This window comes from Leptidea sinapis, chromosome 29 (assembly GCF_905404315.1).
Source record: "Leptidea sinapis chromosome 29, ilLepSina1.1, whole genome shotgun sequence".
In the NCBI taxonomy this organism is placed as follows: domain Eukaryota; kingdom Metazoa; phylum Arthropoda; class Insecta; order Lepidoptera; family Pieridae; genus Leptidea; species Leptidea sinapis.
The window spans coordinates 6,614,524-6,633,471 of record NC_066293.1 but is presented as its reverse complement, the minus strand read 5'-3'; the positions used below and the strand labels follow the sequence as shown (position 1 = coordinate 6,633,471).

At 33.8% G+C, this 18,948-nt stretch overlaps 2 protein-coding genes across 2 annotated transcripts; one reads left to right on the top strand and one right to left on the bottom strand.

Moving 5' to 3' along the window:
- Nucleotides 1-480: 480 nt before the first annotated feature.
- Nucleotides 481-3,927, top strand: LOC126973478 (uncharacterized). Its single transcript, XM_050820804.1, has 2 exons — nt 481-1,124; nt 2,604-3,927. Exons 1-2 carry the CDS (start codon nt 796-798, stop codon nt 3,406-3,408), a joined length of 1,134 nt encoding a protein of 377 aa, XP_050676761.1. The 5' UTR covers nt 481-795; the 3' UTR covers nt 3,409-3,927.
- Nucleotides 1,323-4,647, bottom strand: LOC126973484 (uncharacterized). Its single transcript, XM_050820812.1, has 2 exons — nt 4,262-4,647; nt 1,323-2,463 (listed from the first exon to the last, which is right to left on the bottom strand). The coding sequence occupies exons 1-2, from the start codon at nt 4,401-4,403 to the stop codon at nt 1,652-1,654; spliced, it is 954 nt and encodes a 317-aa protein (XP_050676769.1). The 5' UTR covers nt 4,404-4,647; the 3' UTR covers nt 1,323-1,651.
- Between the last annotated feature and the right edge of the window lie 14,301 nt (nt 4,648-18,948).

Below are 18,948 nucleotides of genomic sequence, written 5' to 3'. Positions count from 1 at the left end.
GTAATATTGTAAAAATTACTTACGACCCTTACTGTAAATACATTTCGGTTTTGTTTGTTATGTCTGTATGTTTTTATTATTTTATGTACAAATAATTGATATCATCAATGTAGCTATATATAATAATCAATATAAAATTAAATTTTATAAAATCAATGAACTTTATTAGGCATAAATCACGGTGTACAGTAAAAAATCATATCTGATGAATTATTCTGTATTTTTTCTATACAAATACGAAGCAAGTAGCATTATTTTTCGCTTGCGTAAAATCTATTTCTTTTCTTGTATTTAAATTCTTAGATATAGCACTTGAATATGTTACTTTTTTTTTTATAATTTTCTTAATTTTAATTGGACATAGTTTAGAGATTGCTAAATGAGATCCACTGAAATTTACGCAGCAGATTTCATTAGGTTTATTACATTCTTTTAATAATTTCCCTCCATCTCAGCAGCCACTCACTATATTATTAATTATTTTTAATAGTAAAACAATGAGAAATACTTGAATTATTAATATAAAATTGAAATTTAATTTTTTTTGTAAACCGCGCCAATTCAGGTTCTCGCCAAAAGTCCTAACAGCCCGTTCACACTAGTCATAAAGGCCTGGACACACCTGTCATGCAGCCTTCCGATCCGACTCCGGTCCGATATTGCTTAAAGAATCTGATCGGTGCGGGATCGGAAAGGGGTGAGCACACATGTCATGCCCACTTCCTGCTCTTTTCAGATTTGACACTCAGTCTACTCGAAATCGCCAGTTGAAACGGTTGCGAATATATTCCGCGAATGTTGAAACATTTTAGCAATCGTGATTTAGCTATTGTGGCTATTTGTTTAGATGAAGAAGATCGACTTAATGCGAAGTCTTCGATGAAGAGTAGTGGAAAACGTAAATATTGGGTTCATGATGCGTGGAAAACACGAGACAAAGAAGGAGAGTTTGCCACACTTTTACCTCACCTGTTGGACGACGAAACAAAATTTTGTCATTATTTTAGAATGCCGATGGATACATTCAATCGGTTGGAACTTAAACTCCAAGAAAGATTAGCCATGCAAGACACGTATTTTAGAAAAACTATCACTCCTAGACACCGTTTGGCTACATTTTTAAGGTAAGATACTTTGTAATTTACATAGTTGTCGAATCATCCGTTTATAAATGCCGGTCACTTAAAATCTGTTAACAAGCCTATCTCTGACTCTGTTTAAGATATTGACATGACACTTAAAAATTAGGTAAAATATTAAACGTAGTTATAATAAATTGTTATTAAAATTATTCAAGCCTTTTTAAGATAGTGGCCATTTTACATCAAGATATTGTCATAAAATAAAATTAATTACAATCATAGTGTGTGAGTAAATCTTCATAAAAAATGGTTCAGCCGTAACAAACTATAAACTATAGGGATGTAAAATGCTTGCTAATCCCCTTCACACCTAAGTGTATTTTACTTTTTTGAAAGTGCTTTTTCCTTTAAATCAACAAAGAACTATATTGCGGCAAAGCAAGAATCATTGGTACAGGGACAATACATTACTGCTTTTTACTGGAATTAGAGCATAGTAGACACAAGGAATTTTTCAAAAGAGAATTTATTAATATGTAATTACATAGTTACATCAAAACATAGATTTATTAAAGTTGAAAAAATGTTACGTTGGTGTACGTGTCAGCATTGACAGCAGGAGATGATGATGTTTGTGGTACACCACTCGAAAGATGTCCATCTAAACACGATCCTTCTTCTTCTGACAGTGTGAAAGATGTTGTGTCAGAGGACACATTCCTTGTAACAACCATAGCAGTTTTTCGGTTGTTATTTTCACGAAGCTGCTCTAGTTCATACTCTTGAACAATATTAAAGATCTTCCCTTTGGCAGAATGTAAGCGCAGAGGATCCAGTGATTTCAGAGATGCAGCAATTCCAGACAAAAATACATCAACGGGATGCTGTTCGTCATTGTCACTAGGTTTTTTTTTCTTCTCAGCTTCTTTCTCAGCCAATAAATATGCCATTAGCTGAGATGATGCAGATTCTCCAGGTTTCATTTCGGTATGTGGGAGCTTTCTTTTGCGTTTTGCAGATGGAGTCCTGTTGTCGATAGAAACTCGACTAGCTGATGGAGTTCTAGGTGGTAGCAACGACTCGGATTCTGCAGTCCCATCAGAGACATACTCATTTATATCTGCATTTATATCATTGTTTAGGTTCTGCATTTGGGGGTCATCAGTGGGTTGGGTTTCATTATTTTCTTCCGCTTCATCAGGAACGTTACCTATACCTTTCCGCTCGGCGAGGTGAGGAATCAGAAATTCAAGAATGGTCTCAAATTTGTATTTATTTGAAGATATAGCCGCCTGTCCAGATTTGGTTTTCCGTTTTTGTCTCGCTCTTCGCAGACTGTCACGAATTCCGTTCCACTTCTTTTTACATTCCTCCTCTTGACCTAAAGAATCAAAAATGTATAATTAAAACTATTATAATTAGATAGCATCATAGCAGGAAAATAAAAAACCTTATTAAATTATTAATAATTATTGATTAAATATAGTTTGTATGTGTATTAGTATAAGTTGTTTGTTACAGGTTTCTTGCTACTGGAGATTCTTTCAAGACCATCTCATTCACTTACAGAATGGGAAGAAGTACAGTTGGTTCCATTGTTCATCGTACAAGCAGAGTTGTAATTGAAGTACTTTTAAACGAAGTAATGCCAGCTCCGACAGAGGACAGGTGGAATGAAATAGCAATCGAATTTTGGGAAAGGTGGCAGTTTCCCAATTGCATTGGTGCTTTGGATGGAAAACATGTGACAATACAAGCTCCAAAAGCATCAGGAAGCCTCTATTGGAACTACAAGAAAACATACTCCATTGTTCTTTTAGCGCTAGTTGATGCTCGTTACAATTTTATTTTTGTAGACGTGGGAAGCTACGGAAGAAACTCTGATGGTGGTGTTTTGGCGAATTCCAATTTAGGTAGAAAACTATCTCGAAACCAACTTAACATCCCAGACAAAAAAGGCCTCCCAGGAACAAACATGGAACTTCCCATGGTTATAGTTGCCGATGAAGCTTTCCCCCTCACAAAAAATATCATGAGGCCATTTCCTGGAAAGAACTTGTCTAACGAGCAAAGAATTTTCAACTACAGATTGAGCAGAGCTCGAAGAATGTCAGAAAATGTCTTTGGCATTATGGTGCAAAAATTTCGAATGTTCATGAGGCCTCTCCAAGGAAATCCTGACAACATAACAAGGGTAGTTCTTGCAGCATGTATCATACATAACTTCATTAGAATTAACGAAGACTACAAAGTGCCAGAAGTAAGTGACAATACAGACACAACTCCAGTGGAGAAATCTCGTCTTCAGGATTTTCCTCGTCGCTGAGGAGGGGAAAATCGTGAAGCATTCAATGTAAGAGAGCAGTTTAAGCAATTCTTCAACTCTGAAGAGGGTAGTGTTTCATAGGTTAATAAGTTAGTTGTTCTTCCTTGGAACTGTTCGAAACTATGAGTATTTTATAGCTCTTCTTGTGTTACTTACAACTAAACATTATGGTTTTATATTTTAAAAAATTTGAAAATTTGTGAGAACCTGTGTACAATAAAGAATATGTTTAAAACTTACTTGCACAAAATCAATGTGTTGAATTAATTATAATGCAAAATAGCAAAACAAATTGAAATAATACAAGTACAAAAGATAGCAAAAATTTGCCAAATTTCAAGCCGCTATCTTCAAAATTGCGGCCGGTATCGCGTGACAGACATACGGACAGACAGACAGACAGACAGAAAATCCAAATGCAGATCGAGTCTACTCTCTAATCATAGACTCACTTACGTTCGTCAATTACTATAGATAAGAATAAATACCGGGTGTTTCAAAGGTCAGTTTACCAAACTAATTGAGGTAAACTGATTTAATAAACACAATGCTTTCGTAACTAATGTTGCTCAACCTGTTTTTGAGCAATGATAAAATCAACTGTGAAGGTCATTGTTAACATTTTTATGTTTTAACTCGGTAAACTGACTTTTGAAACACCCGGTATATTCCTAACGAATAAATCCCTTGAATATTTTCGGAATTAATTAATTTATTTATTTTAATTCACAATTCCAACAGGAAACCCCTTCCCTAGATGTGGAAGTGGATTTAAATATTGTTATTATGACAAGATTTTAATAGCTTAGTTTAAAACACAACAACTTAACAACAAATATACAAATGTTTTTACCTTTTACATTTAGTTTCTTCGCAACTTTTTTCCACATAATGTCCTTGTACTCCGAGTTTCTATATTGCTCTTGTGCCTGATCATAGAGAGCTGGAAACATTCGGACAGTTTCAATAAGCTCCTCCGCTTTTATACCCGCCATTTCACTGAATTTAACACAAAAACTGCCACCGACAACCTTCCCGCATCAAGTAAACGAATGGTCTGCAATGTCGGAGCATGACGGGATACCGGAATCGGAGACGGGTGGGAGTAGGACGGGTCGCGTGTCGGACAGGTGAGACCTACTGCATTCCAAACCATTGTTTATTCCCATATCATACAGTCGTCCCGCTGTATGACCGTAGTCGGATCGGAAGGCTGTATGACAGGTGTGTCCAGGCCTTAAGTCGCATATTACTAAAAGTCGAAAGTCTGATGTACCTGTTCACACTGCGTCGTGAGTCGTATAAGTCGTAGTTTCGCGCCATTCAATACGTAGCGAACTCGCGAGATGGACGCCGACGAAGAACTTGTTGTGCTCTACTACTTACGAATAAAATTAAAAAAGTTCAAAAAAAGTCAATTCCAAGAAAATACTGGATGAAAATACAAATATTCAGATTGTATTTGGAGTATAGTAGTCTGATTGTAGCAGTTGTAGTGTGATTTCTGAGGTGTATTGAAATTGAAACAAAATTTATTTTAACTTGTTTATTTTAAGTAGGTAAACAGCGCGACATATTACAATAATTCAAAAATCAGAGAAATTTAAGTCAGTACTTTCCGACCAAGTAGATGCAGCAGGCGATCCTTCCTCATACGTTTGACGTCTTGCATATCCAGACCCATGGGGGGTAAGAACAGCTTGGTTTTGAGATCAAATTCCCCACATTCCCCACTAGTAATTTAAAAAATCCCCATTCATTCCCCAATCTCTATAATAGCGCGATAATTTAAATTTAACGGTATTATGAACTCAATTTAAAGAAAAATAATGATACTCATTAAAGAAATAAAATAAAGATGATAACTATTAATAATTTTACTAAGAACAATTTAAATGTTACAAAATGTGACAAAACAAATTTAATTAAAAAAATATTATAATATAACTTATTTAGGAATCTTACAATTAATCATTTTTTTTGATGGTTCAAATTTAATGCAACCGCTGTTTTTTGAAAGACCATTCTTAGTTATCATAATAGCACTAACAGTTTCGGTATTTAATTTATTTCTGTTATCTGTCTTGATTTTTTTTAAATTACTAAATGCGCGTTCTACAGAAGCGTTAGAGAACGGGAGGGACAACAGTGCAGTAATTACAATTTTCAGGTTTGGAAATAAACAGACATTACTTTTGTTTTTTAAATTAAATACATCGGTCCAATATTCATCTGCTGGTTTTGATGCATCTAAATTTAATTCATCGTAGTTTAATAAAGCATGATCTCGCCATTCTACATCCGCTTGTTGTTGGTCAACATTATTACATAAAATCGGAAATCGAACAAAAACATCATTTAATGATTTTACTTCAAATTTTTGAGCCACTTTTGGATTAACTATCTTTATTATATCAAATATAGGATCGCTAAAATCAAATCTAACTAAAGTTTAAGGTAATATCCGTAACAAGTTCTATATAAAATGCGCGGCAAGTTCTCAAAAAATCTACGATAGATGAATCAGGTATATTTGAATTTTCTCTAATCTCTTTCAAACTTTTATCAGCCTGTATTCCTAAATATATATTCTTGATATCGACAAAATTATCTAAATTTGTAAAATCAGCTTTTAAAATTTCTTTACAAGATCGGATATAATCAATTTTCATATAATTAGCACTGATTTGTTTCACCAATTTTTCGACTTCTGGCTTTAAAATGTGCAAAAGAGGCTTTTCTGACTGAAATAAGATATTAAAATCAGTTGTTAGTCCAAGAACATAAGACATAAATTCTAGATATATTATTGTAAATTTATTCTCCATGGTAGACAACATATCTTCTGTTGTTTTTGATGGATCATCAAAAACAGTTTGTCTTAGATAATGATTTAATGGAACATATTGTTCCAAGAGACGATCAACACAGCCTTTAACCGATAGCCAGCGAGTTTGTGCTAATGTCAGGATTTTGTGAATTTTTACTCCAAAAAATTCTTGGAATTCTTTAAACGCATCAATCCGTTTTGCACTTCTATTAAAATGAGATCCAAGATTCCGAATAAGATCTTCAACAGAACGTGGGAGCTTTAAGCATGCTTTATTTGCAGATAGATTGAGCATATGACAGGAACACTTAATGCATGCTATATGAGGTATATCCTTTTTTAGTAAAGAAAATACAGAATGATTTACTCCTGTCATTGTATTACATGTATCAGAAGAAAAGCCTATCATGTTAGTGAATGGTATTTTCCGAATCGACAACATTTTTTTCAGCGCTTCATAATGTTCATTAGCAGTACCACCTGGTAATTCAATCATATCTAAAAAATGAGTTTGAACTTCCATTTTTTCTTGATTGAAAAAGATTATTGTAAATGCGCACTGCTTTTTTACACTTTTATCGGTAGTTTCATCCATTATTATTGAATAATAAAGTCCTTGGGCACACAGTAAATTTACAATTTCATTTGAAAATGCTTCACTTAAAATATTTTTTACAATTGACGTAGCTTTAGTTCGTCCCAAGGTCATTTTCTTTTGCGATTTTGGAGTCTGTGAATACATTGGCACACAGTGGAACCAATGTATCGACGAAAAGAAATGGTAAGTCGTTCGAAGCCAACATTGCTGCAATTTTGATTTCTGTCCGACGTGTTTGAGTTTCTAAATCAGACATTTCCGAGATTGATGTTAATTTGCTTGACGAACTGACGTCTTTCCAACATTTTTTATGCTGATCAGACTCTAGATGACGAATTAAGTCGCTTTTGTGGGCTGATAGTGTTTTTACACAAACAGTACATTCAGCTAGATCGTGGCCATTCTTTAATTCTGAATGTTTCTTCTTCAACCATCCCTTAAACTGAGCCTGATTCAACCAATTTTCATTAAATTTGTTAAATCGTTTTGGTGTTTTTCTTTTTTTGGTTTCATCGGATGTTTCTTTGCTTGTACTAGTACTGCTACATAGAACTTCATTACTGACCGCATTATTGTCCATTACCACTGACTAAAAAATATAAATAAATTAATTAAATTGGAAAAAAAGTGAGTTGTAAATACATTTATCTGATATAAAATTGCATAAAAATAATTAAATATTTACACTTGCATATATATATATATATATATATATATTTAAAATACAAAAATAAATTTAATTATTTACAAATATTTTAGTTAAAATTAAATCACTAATAGTTTATAATCTCTGTGCTTAATAAATAAATTTTACCTATTTATCACCAACGAATTTATTGAATATATATTATTGACTTACCTCATCATCTTTATCTTCGGCTTTGTGTCGTTTTTTTTGCAACCAATTATCCATACTTAAAAGCCAATAAGAATAATTTTATTTCTAGAATTAATTTCTACCAAATGTATATTTTTGTAATTTAAAATACACTATGAATACTGTATGTAAAATCGTGAAAAACATTAAAGATAAAAAACTTTTACTCTCTCCGACTCGAATATACGCAATTTATTGTAAGCTAAACATAATAAGCAAAACAATTGAACAGCGGCAGAACATATGATCAGCATTTACAATACAACAATAAAGTAGTGCACGTTCAAATTATTGATAACAATTGCTGTTAAAAGTTAAAAAAAAAATTATTAGAGTGATTATAATTAAAATTAAAAATAAAAGAAAAGTAAAATAAATATTAAAGATATTCAAGTAATAGTAGTGTATAGTGTTACATTTTATAATTTAAAACCTGTAAGATTTAAAAAAAAAAATTAACTTAAAAAATAAAATGCAGAATTTTGTTGAAGAAATTGATCCTGTAACGGACAAATTTGGTGACATGAAGATTGTTATAATAAATAACAAGAATTATTATGTATTTTAAAAAAAAAACAAGGTAATTGATAAGTATAAAATTGCTATTGTTATTGAAATTTAATCATGCTAAAAATAACTTTGTATTATATTTGTAATTCATAGAGAATATTTAATATTTAAGGTGACTTCATTTTCGTGCTTTGCCATTTAATGCCATTTGAAGACGAATTAGAAATTTCTAACGGGAACAATGAAGAGGAAATACGAGTAGAAGGAGTCAAAAATGAAGATATTTTAATTACCGACGAAAGATTGGCGTGGCAAGATGAGCGGGAAGAATGATTGACTTGAATAAGGAAATATTTTTTTTTATCGAATTTAATCTCATTTATATTTAAAATGTTTTAATTTAATGAATTTAACAAATTCTTTTAGAAAATTATTTCTTTATTAAATGAAACTCCCTCAATTCCCTACAATTCGCCAAAAATTTTATTCCCCATTTTATACCCGCATAAGTATAAAATTCCCCACGTTTTGGGGAATTCCCCACAGATCGGCAACACTGCCAAAATGGCACTGCAAACCCTTTATAAAGCTTTAGTGGCGCCACTGCCGGTGAGACACAGGAAATACGTCATCCACAGGTACAAAAGAGTATGAAAAATTGGTAGAATCTACGGGAAACGGAAGTGCCTATCTCAAATATAAGCTTCGAATTACGGTCAAGAACTTTTAATGTATATTATCAGTATTTTATTAGATCACTAGCTATGAATACCCGCTTCGCTGGGTCATTTTTAATTGTATACTTATTTGTTAATGTTAATAATCTATCACTACTTACTTCACAATTTTTTCACATAAAAGACACATTTTCTTTTTTCTTATTAATTTATTGATCTTACTTATTTTTACATTAAAATCTTACGACTAAGTAGACATTAATATCTTTTATCATCTAACATTAACTGATATCCTAAACATTTTTATTGAAATACATTCTTATATACTACATTTACAGTTTTGCATTCTGGTGCATAAACAAATAAATTTTCTTTCTGTCCTACGCGTGAAAAAGCTACATAGAGTTGACCATGTGAAAAACAGGATTCTTTTAAATTAACTCCACAAAATCGGAACGTCTGACCTTGCGCCTTATTGATAGTCATACTATAAGCTAATCGTACAGGAAATTGTAACCGTTTAAAATAGAATGGTAAATCATTCGAAATTATTGGAATTCTTGGTATAAAAACCAAGTTTCCTTTTTCTTTGCCAGTGAGAACTTCTGCCTCAATGATGTTGTTCAAAATTTGTTTTACGCATAATCTTGTACCATTGCACAATTTTGGCGTATTAAGATTTCGCATTAATATGACTGGTGAGTGGTGATCCAATTTTTAGCTTTAATTCATGAGAAGGCATACCAGGTGGGTTTAATGAATTTAAAAATTCCGTTGGAAAGTTTAAACTTTCATCTTGATTCATCATTGTATCTATTGATTTATAGATTTTTTCCTCTCCCGGTATCATTTCCTGTATTTTTTCATTTATTCGTTTTACTGCATCATTTTTTGTAACCAAAATTGTTCGCTCAGACAACCATGTCTTATTTAAATAATTTTGTTGTATGGATGGATAAATTTTGTCTATAAGGTGTTCTTCGGTGTCTACCACATGACATATCTCTTCAGTTAAAATTATTTTACCAGACTGTGGATCTAGTGGGTAGGTGCCATTCCCAATTTTCAAAAGATTGTCGGCAAACTCTTGTGCTTTTGGATCTCCAGTAATTAACGCTCGCATATTTTCTGTCAGTGATAACTTTTCAACATTGTTCCAAAAAATTGATCGCTTTAAACATGCATTTATTTCGTAAGCTGGTGTTGATTTTGGAATAACTGGTAACGTTTGTCTAAAATCCCCTGATAGTAGCAATAAAGCATCTCCCATTAGTTTTGTATTTTTCCGAAGATCCTGTAATGTTCTATCCAGCGCTTCCAGTGATTTTCGATGAGCCATCGTGCACTCATCCCATATTATAAGTTTGCATCTTATTAAAATTTGGCCACGTACAGAAAATTTTGTGATATTACAGACTGAGAATTCTTGTTCAGCTACATTTAATGGCAAATTTAGTGCAGAATGTGCCGTTTTTCCACCTTCCATTAATGTCGCGGCAATTCCAGAGGATGCCAATGCTAATGCAATTTCATTTTTCACCCGAATTGTAGCTAGGACCAAATTAATGAGGAAAGTTTTTCCAGTACCTCCGGGTGCATCTAAAAAGATTATTCCTCCTGCATTCGTCTCAATACGATTTATTATTGTGTTATATACTATTCGTTGTGTTCGTGTTAATTTTGGTTCATTTCCTTCAATGTAACGTTGCAATTCATCTTTATTATAATTAAGTTCTTTTGATAATTCAGAATTAGTCACGCTTAATTCGTTTCTTTTAGGAGATTGCACTCCGAGAGTAACTAAAGTTTGATTACATATTGCGAAACATCGATCTTCTAAAATTATCAAAGCTTCATTATAAATATTATCGTTGAATGTAATATTCATATCTTGATTTTCTCTACGTAGTCTTGCTAGAATATCATCACTCATGCTATCACGATATTTCAGCCATAGTCTATTCGGATTTGAAGGATTACACGATGTTAGAATTATAGCAAAGAGTTCTCGCAGTTGATTCGCTGTTGCTGTTTCTGCTGCCTCTTTCATTGCCTGCTCCCATTGATTATCATTTTCTAATAAACCACGACGCTGGCATGTTTCACGATACGTTTCGCAAATGTAACCATCTACTGTTCGAAGATCTTCAAAAGAAGTTGGTCCACGTACTTCATGAAGTAGTAGACGTAAATAGAAACATTCAGCATTCTTTGGATGTACCGTATATACTCGACCAATAGCTTTATCTTTAAAGACACCTTTAAATCCTTCAACCGAAACTCCTTTCTTTCGTCGATTAAATACTTTTCGCGATGAGTCCCATGTGTAATAACTGGGAACATCTCCATAAAGAAGAGTTCTAGCAAACAGATCACTTCGACACATTTCGAAAAATGCAGTTAACGTAGTATTAACAGGTTGGTTTGCAACTTTTTGTGCTGTTTGATTAGTAAAATATACCCGTTGCCCATTCTCAAGGTGAACTGCTAAGTGAAAAACAGCTGGATCCCTGCCATGAATCGGAAACCCCAATATACGCCAAGCTGCCTCATTACTATTTATATATCGTCCCATTTGATAACTTAAAATTTCATCATATCTATTTTCATTTGTAATTTCAAAGACAGCCATATCACTTCCTTTGTTAATATAGTTACACACATATTTAATTGATTGAACTGAACTGCAATATTCTACATTTATATGTGCATTAAACATTTTCGATAATAACGGATTATAAGGGACAACCCATCGATTATCAATTTCGATTTCTTCACCCCGTACTCTAATTTTTGCTGTAAATCCTCCTTCACTCGGTGGTCGACGTCGGTATTGCGGATATCCATCATCTCCCGTTTGCGTCTCACTCAAAAATGATCTTGGATATCGTTTTGAGCATTTATTATCTTTTATACAGGGTGATTGCATATTAAGTGCCCCGCAAGGTCCATGTATCATTTGTTTCACGATTATTTCATATAGAACAGGATCTTCAACCGGATTTGGGAATTCTGCTTTAATAACGTCATCGATTTGATTTGAGTGAATTTTTTCTTTCAGCCAAATTAAATTGTGTGAGTGTGGCAACCCTCTCTTTTGCCACTCAATGGAGAACATCCAGCTATTAACATTTCCGAAAATACAACTCTTCACAATTGCATTAATGAATTTTACTTGTTTCTGTTTAAACACGCGCGCAATTAAATCATGTCTGTCATGTGACTTTTGTCCAAATTGTAACTCATCTTTAATTTCCTTCCATGACGAATTGCACGTAAACGTTATGAATAAGTCAGGACGACCATATTTTCTCACATACGCCATTGAGTCTTGTGCATATTAAAGCATATGCCTAGGGCTACCAATGAATGTAGAAGGCAAAATTACTAATCGTCCCAAATTTTCAACATCCCCATCATTGGCTACCGCATCTCGTAAGTGAATATATTCATCCGTTCGTAATTTATTTTGATTTAGACGAATAAATAACAATCTTTCTGCTTCTATTTTTGCTTGCATATCAACAATAAACTGTAAAAACATTTCCGACAATTGAGTATATGATTGTATTTATTCACTCTCTCCATTATCCGATATGCGTAAAATTCCTTGGAAGAAACTTTTTTGTTTGTAGGGCTATTTGTTTGTGGATCAACATGCTGAATATTAAAATGGTAACCGTCTTCACCATGACATAATATTAGTGGATACTGTAAGGCGTCATACATGTGATGAGTTTCAGCGATGCGTTCCAACTTATTACTTCTTCGTTGTACCACAATATCCATATAACTACTTTCATTGTCCACCATAACTACGGCTATTTCATTTACTTGAGGTGCATTAAATCGTCTTTCGTGTTCGCCAATTGGCTTTTTATCTGCCCGAATTATTATTTTATAATTATCCGAAACCATTTTTTCCATCGCAGTCTTAAATATCTTTATCAACTCATTATTTTCATGTAGAAAGCGCTGTAAATGAAGAATTATATCTCGACGCAATTTTGTAAAAATTGAAAGCCTTTGATCCAGTTCGTCTTCTTCATTTCCTACAAAGTAAATTTGTAAAAACTTCGGAGTATTATTTGGGAGTGACAATAATGATCCAATTTTATGATATACTTGTCCCTGTATTTTAAATACTGGATTAAATCCTTTTTCTTCAATTACTGCAGTTGCTCCAAATGAAGTCATTTGAAAGCATGCATTGTAATTTCTAATTTGTTGTAAGAATTCTTTAGAATTTTGTGAATTTTGAGAATCTTTCATATATTCTAGAAATTCCGGTGGCAGTGATTTTAACTCTGGTAATTTAATTTTGCCACTTGAACAGCATATACTTTGCGTTTCTCCTTTGAATTTTTTAGCTTCACAAAATTTGCATACTTCATTCATTCTTCCGATCACTATACTTGAATGTTCAAAATTATTTCTAGTAGGATTATAATGAAACGCCTCTTGTTCAAGACTGTATTTTTCCCGACGTTTTTGACGAACAGAATATACAGTTGTTTTAGAAACTTGAGCCTCCATTTGTTCATTTAGTCGAAGATCACGCATTCTTATTGCATTTTGTATTCTTCTATCATCTGCCTGTTCATTTGTCTTTCTTTTTCTTTGCAATCTTTTCTGATTCGGTCCGTTTCTTTAGAATCATTAAGCTGCTCTTCAGTCTGATTATTTCGACTTTGATGATAATTTTCTCGAAGTAATGTGAGACGTTGTTCTCTTTCGTCTGTAGTTTCATTTCTCCATGACATTTTTTGCCTTTTCGATACAATTCGAGAACGTGAGAATACGCATTTACGTTTCGGCATCGTTAGTAATATTTTAATTTTTTTTTCACCTTTTTCACACTGCACTAAAATAAAAAAACTAAAAAAAATAGAAACAATATTGTGTATTGTATATACTATAGTATACTGCACGTTAAAACTTTTGATTCTTCACTTAAAAAAACACTATACGCTGTTATTTATGATTATTTAATTTTTAATATTTATTTTTTCGTTATACAATTCTTATAAAAAATCGACTGAAGCACGGGTTTGACATTTCGGCGTATATAGTCGCAAAAATTATCCACACTACCGACCAAATTTTCCGGATTGTTCTAATAATTGCGACATTTAAGTATTTCAAGAAATTTTAAAAGTTTCTAGAACGATCCAGCATATTTCTAATCTATCAAAAAGTTGAGATACATTTTGGAGCTTTCTAGATCATTGGAGGAATTTCCAGAACATTCTATATTGATCAGAAAATTAGCATACAATCTAGATCAATCTAGTAATATATAGAACATTCTTAATCGTTCAAAACCGTGGCATATAAATCATTTCTAAAACATTCTGGAACATTCTGGAATATTCTAGATAATTCTAGAAATTTCTAGGTGATTCTAGAATTTTTTCGAACATTTCAAATATATTTGATCAATCAGAGCCTTGGAATACATTCCAAAGATATCCAAATTATTCTTGGATGTTCTAGATTATTCGATAAATTTCTAGATCATTCTAGAATTTTCTAAATCATTTTTATTCAATCAGAATCTAAACGTAGATTTTAGAACTCTTTATATAATTCTAGAATTTTCCAGATCATTCTAGACATTTCGGGATCATTCTAGAATTTTCTAGAACATTCTCATTCGATTAGAATCTAAATGTAGATTTTAGAACTTCCCAGATCATTTTAGAATTTTCTAGAACATTCTTATTTAATCAGAATCTAAACGTAGATTTTAGAACTCCCTACATCATTCCAGACTTTCCCAGATCATTCTAAACATTTCTGGATCATTCTAGAATTTTCTAGAACATTCTCATTCGATCAGATTCTAAACGTCGATTTTAGAACTTCCCATATCGTTTTAGAACTTCCCAGATCATTTTGGAATTTTCTAGATCATTCTAGAATTTTCTAGATCATTCTAGAATTTTCTAGAACATTTTCGATCGATCAGAACATTGGTATACATATTAAAGCTTTCTAGAACATTCCAGAAATTTCCTGAACAATCCAGACGATTTTAGATCAATAATAGTCACATTTTCAAAGTTAACATCTTTCAACCCCCGTATCTTTTACACCCTTATAATTATCGACTTGCAACCACCATAGTGCACAATGGGAACCTTGTACCTATTGCCACATACAAACACTTTTGGTCTGCGATGCGTAGTTTTGGCTGCAAGGTGAAATATAGGGACACACACCTCCAATTTTATATATATAATAGATATATTATCATTACATGTCAAATAATGAGAATGAGACAATAGGGTAAACAAATTGTTTAAATTGTATCGTATTTTGTTTTCCTGTGGCAAATCCAGCATATATGGCAATGTGTACATTATAGGATGAGCTATTTCTAACCTATTTAATTCACTGTATAGTTTTTGTAGATTTTTTTTATTTAAATTATCTCTTCTCGCAATCATTGCAATAACAGAAGTATTAGAGCAGTGAGTATCACTTAAAATTCGTTTAATAATTTGTCCCTGGCATGCAAGTATTGGTTACTGACTGCCCGTTACTTATTTTATGAAAAATTAACGCCATATTTCTTCCCAGATCATCACTGTAGATCTTTATATGTTTCTTCTGGGAAGAATGTATTTGTGGAGGTTGGTTTACAATACCAGGAGAAGTGTGAACCCCCACAGACGGAGGTATAGATTTTTCTGTTACTCTTTTTGCCAGAAGGGCTTCGAGAAAACTGACGGTTGCAATTATTATACATTTTAGAGATTGAAATAAAACACTCTGTGTTATAGGTACTTAACTCAATCAATTCATCCATAGCCGATATGTTGAACACATATCGGCCATGGATGGCCATAGTCTTTTTTAGAAATCTCATATTGCTGAGAAACATGATTCAGATTTTTATATAAGGTTAATAGCTCAGACTGAAGAGAGCTCACACTTTCCTTGTAATCCCTTTTAATATTTTCCAAATCTATACAGAGTTCTTCACTCTGTAATTTCAGCTGATTTCTTTCCCGGTATAGTTTAGAAAATTTTGCACATGAAATTTTATTTTGGTTTACAATCTTATTGTTTATTTTATGAATTTTTGCAATCTAACATATTTCTTAAATTTATTTTTACTTAAATTAATTGGGTGGAAAGCTACAGAGTCCACACTAACATTAGTTGCTTTATTATTGCATATATGGGCTGGTGACACTAAATCAGGGGCCTTTCCAACCAAATAATTAATTAGGCACTGGGTTTGAGAAGCCTTGGAACTTTCATGTGATGTTTTAAGAGAGTTACTAACAACCTCAGTTTCATAAAGCTGGGATTTTAGTTTTACCACTAGATCTAAAGTTTCTTCGTATTCTCCTCTATACTGCCCAAACCCATTGAGTGCTTTTGTCACATTTCAGTTTTTAAATTTTTATTTTAGTAATGTCAATAACCTCAATTTCATTGTCGTCCCTTTCTTTAAGAAGCTGTTCGTATTGTCACTTGTACTTCCTTAGCTCCACGAGGGTTAGTTGGAGCTGTTCCTCAGTTTGGCGGGCTTTGTTTCCTCGCGTCATCATTTTTATAACAGCTGACGGATCACGGGAGACGAACAAAAACTTAAGTTATACAAATAAATACACAATAACACTAAGTAAATCAATAAGTAAGATTTGGAATCTCATTAAAATGTTCAAAGGTGTAAGAGTAGGCAATAAATCATATGGAGATGAATTTATTTCTCCATTTCTAGAGAACTTATCTGATAAAAGAGATTTCACTGAGACTAATGACTTAGATAATTTATATAAATTAAACAATGATGATCAAAATTCAAAATTTTTACTTACTTCTTTTTATTTACATGGAATGAATTTACAAAGAGTTTACAATCAAAACACAACTCCAGGTCTCGACGATTATCCTTACATTATTATTAATAAATTTAGATGATTCTGCTGAAAAGGTTTTCCTTGATATCCTCAATCTACTTTCGTATAAGAAAATTATTCCGCAGTCATGGAAAACTCAATGTGTTATCCCCATACTCAAGCCTGACAGATCTCCGGAGCTTGCCAGTTCTTACAGAGCAATATCCTTATCTTCTTGTCTTGGTAAAATATTTGAAAATATGATTAAAGTTCGTCTCGACTATAGATTATAAACAATAGAAGAAGGCGATCTGGGGTTAAGTGATTCACAGAACTTAGTCCTGCCAAGCTTTTTCTTTTTTGATACCATCCTTTTAGTTTTAGCATCAATACGTTTATAATTAATGAAGTTCTCTTCTGCCACTTGGGCTGCGTACTCTTTCTCTGCTGCCACTCTCTCATTGAACAAGTCTTTGCATTCCCCATCCCACCAGGGTGGGGAAGGCAAATTATATGAGACAGAAAGATTTTTACGGGGAATATTGGAATCGGCCGAAGAATTAAGAGATTTGACAAACTGTTCATAGTTAGTCAAGAGGTTACCATCACACTGAAGATCAGGAAGGGAGTCCAACAAATCATCCACGGTTAGAGTATAGCGAGACCAATCTGCGTTACGCAATTTATATTTAAGTAAGGGGTTAGGATTGGGGAGAGGAATTGACCTATTATTCAGAGTAAGGATAATAGGGAAGTGGTCGCTACCATAGGTAGTAGGAAGAGTTTGCCAGGATAGCTGAGATGCAAGGGAAGTTGAAGAAAGGGATAGATCTACTGCCGATTTTTGGTTCTGATTGGGGTAAACTCTACAGGTCGGAGAGCCATCATTCAGGATACAAAGATTCATATCCTCAAAGATGTCAACCAACAACGGAGCAAACCCGCCACAGTTGTAACTCCCCAACAAAGTGTGGTGGGCGTTAAAATCACCCATAATCACAGTGGGACTGGGGAGAGAAGTTAGAATAGGTTCAATTTCTGGAATAAGGGAGGGGCTTGGATGTGGAATATACAAAGAGAGGAAGGAAATATTTACAGCTCTCACAGCAACACCATTAATCTGATTACTGTGAGGAGGGATAGGAATAGAAGAAAAATAAATCTTTCGCCGAATGAAAATTGCACTACCCGCATAGCCCTCATCTCTGTCATCCCGCAAACAGAAGAAACCAGGGACTTGAAATCGGGCTCCAGGTCTCAGCCATGTCTCCGAGATGGCAATTATAACAGGGCTATGAAGGTTAATTAATGATATAAGATCTTGTTTCTTAGTACGGATACTTTTACAGTTCCATTGCAGAAGAACTGTTGGGGCCATTGTTCAAGATCTTAAAAAGACGGGATGGATTTTGGGCAACGTTGGGCGGTAATGGAAGTTCGCTGCATGGAGCAACGATGCTGAGGAGCAATGACGAAAGGTCTTCTAACATTTTTCCCTGGGATTGAAGGAAGTCGGGTTGGCTGTTGCCAAGAGCACAGCCATTGCGAAGAGAGGAGGGTGGGAGATTGATGAAAGCGTCATGGGCATGCTTATTTTAACCCTTTGCTAAGGGGGTACGGAGGCGAGGAGAGCGAATAATAGTCTCCCGATAGGATCTTTTAGGGTTGGAGCAACCCATTGAGATGAGTTGGTAGGTTGGGAAGAGTTAACGGGCAGAGGGGAGAATGTAGGAGAGGAGAAGAACTCCTTTGTCATCTCCGCATATGACCTGTAGACTGGGGGGAAACGAGCCGATGCATCTAAATACGATATATTATCCTGAGACATAATAAGCTTTATGTTTTTTTGGCGTAAAAACTGTGACAGTTCTTATCCGACGCAAAATGACTGCCTGAGCAATGCAAGCAGGAAGCTTTTTCTTTTGGAACATTGCAGGACTCGCCTGTGTGGAGCTGGGCACATCTGTAACACCTGGGCTTAGACCTACACTATGCTTTAATGTGGCCAAAACGACATCAATTCAGTCACTGTCGGGAATAGTCGGTAATTTATAGATTTCTACGGGGAGGGACGTATAAAATGAAAAAAAATTGAGGGAAGCATCTGGCCTCTAAAAGTCAAAACAACCGATTGAGTGGGCACCCACTCGACAATACCTTCAATGATGTTCTTGCGGTTAAAGCGGTGGGCT

Excerpts from the sequence above, each read along its gene's own strand:
- LOC126973478 (XM_050820804.1), top strand. The coding sequence starts at position 796 with ATGTTGAAACATTTTAGCAATCGTGATTTAGCTATTGTGGCTATTTGT. Across the intron at positions 1,125-2,603 it reads CGTTTGGCTACATTTTTAAG|GTTTCTTGCTACTGGAGATT; the intron begins GTAAGATACTTT and ends TGTTTGTTACAG.
- LOC126973484 (XM_050820812.1), bottom strand. The coding sequence starts at position 4,403 with ATGGCGGGTATAAAAGCGGAGGAGCTTATTGAAACTGTCCGAATGTTT. Across the intron at positions 2,464-4,261 it reads GAAGAAACTAAATGTAAAAG|GTCAAGAGGAGGAATGTAAA; the intron begins GTAAAAACATTT and ends TTGATTCTTTAG.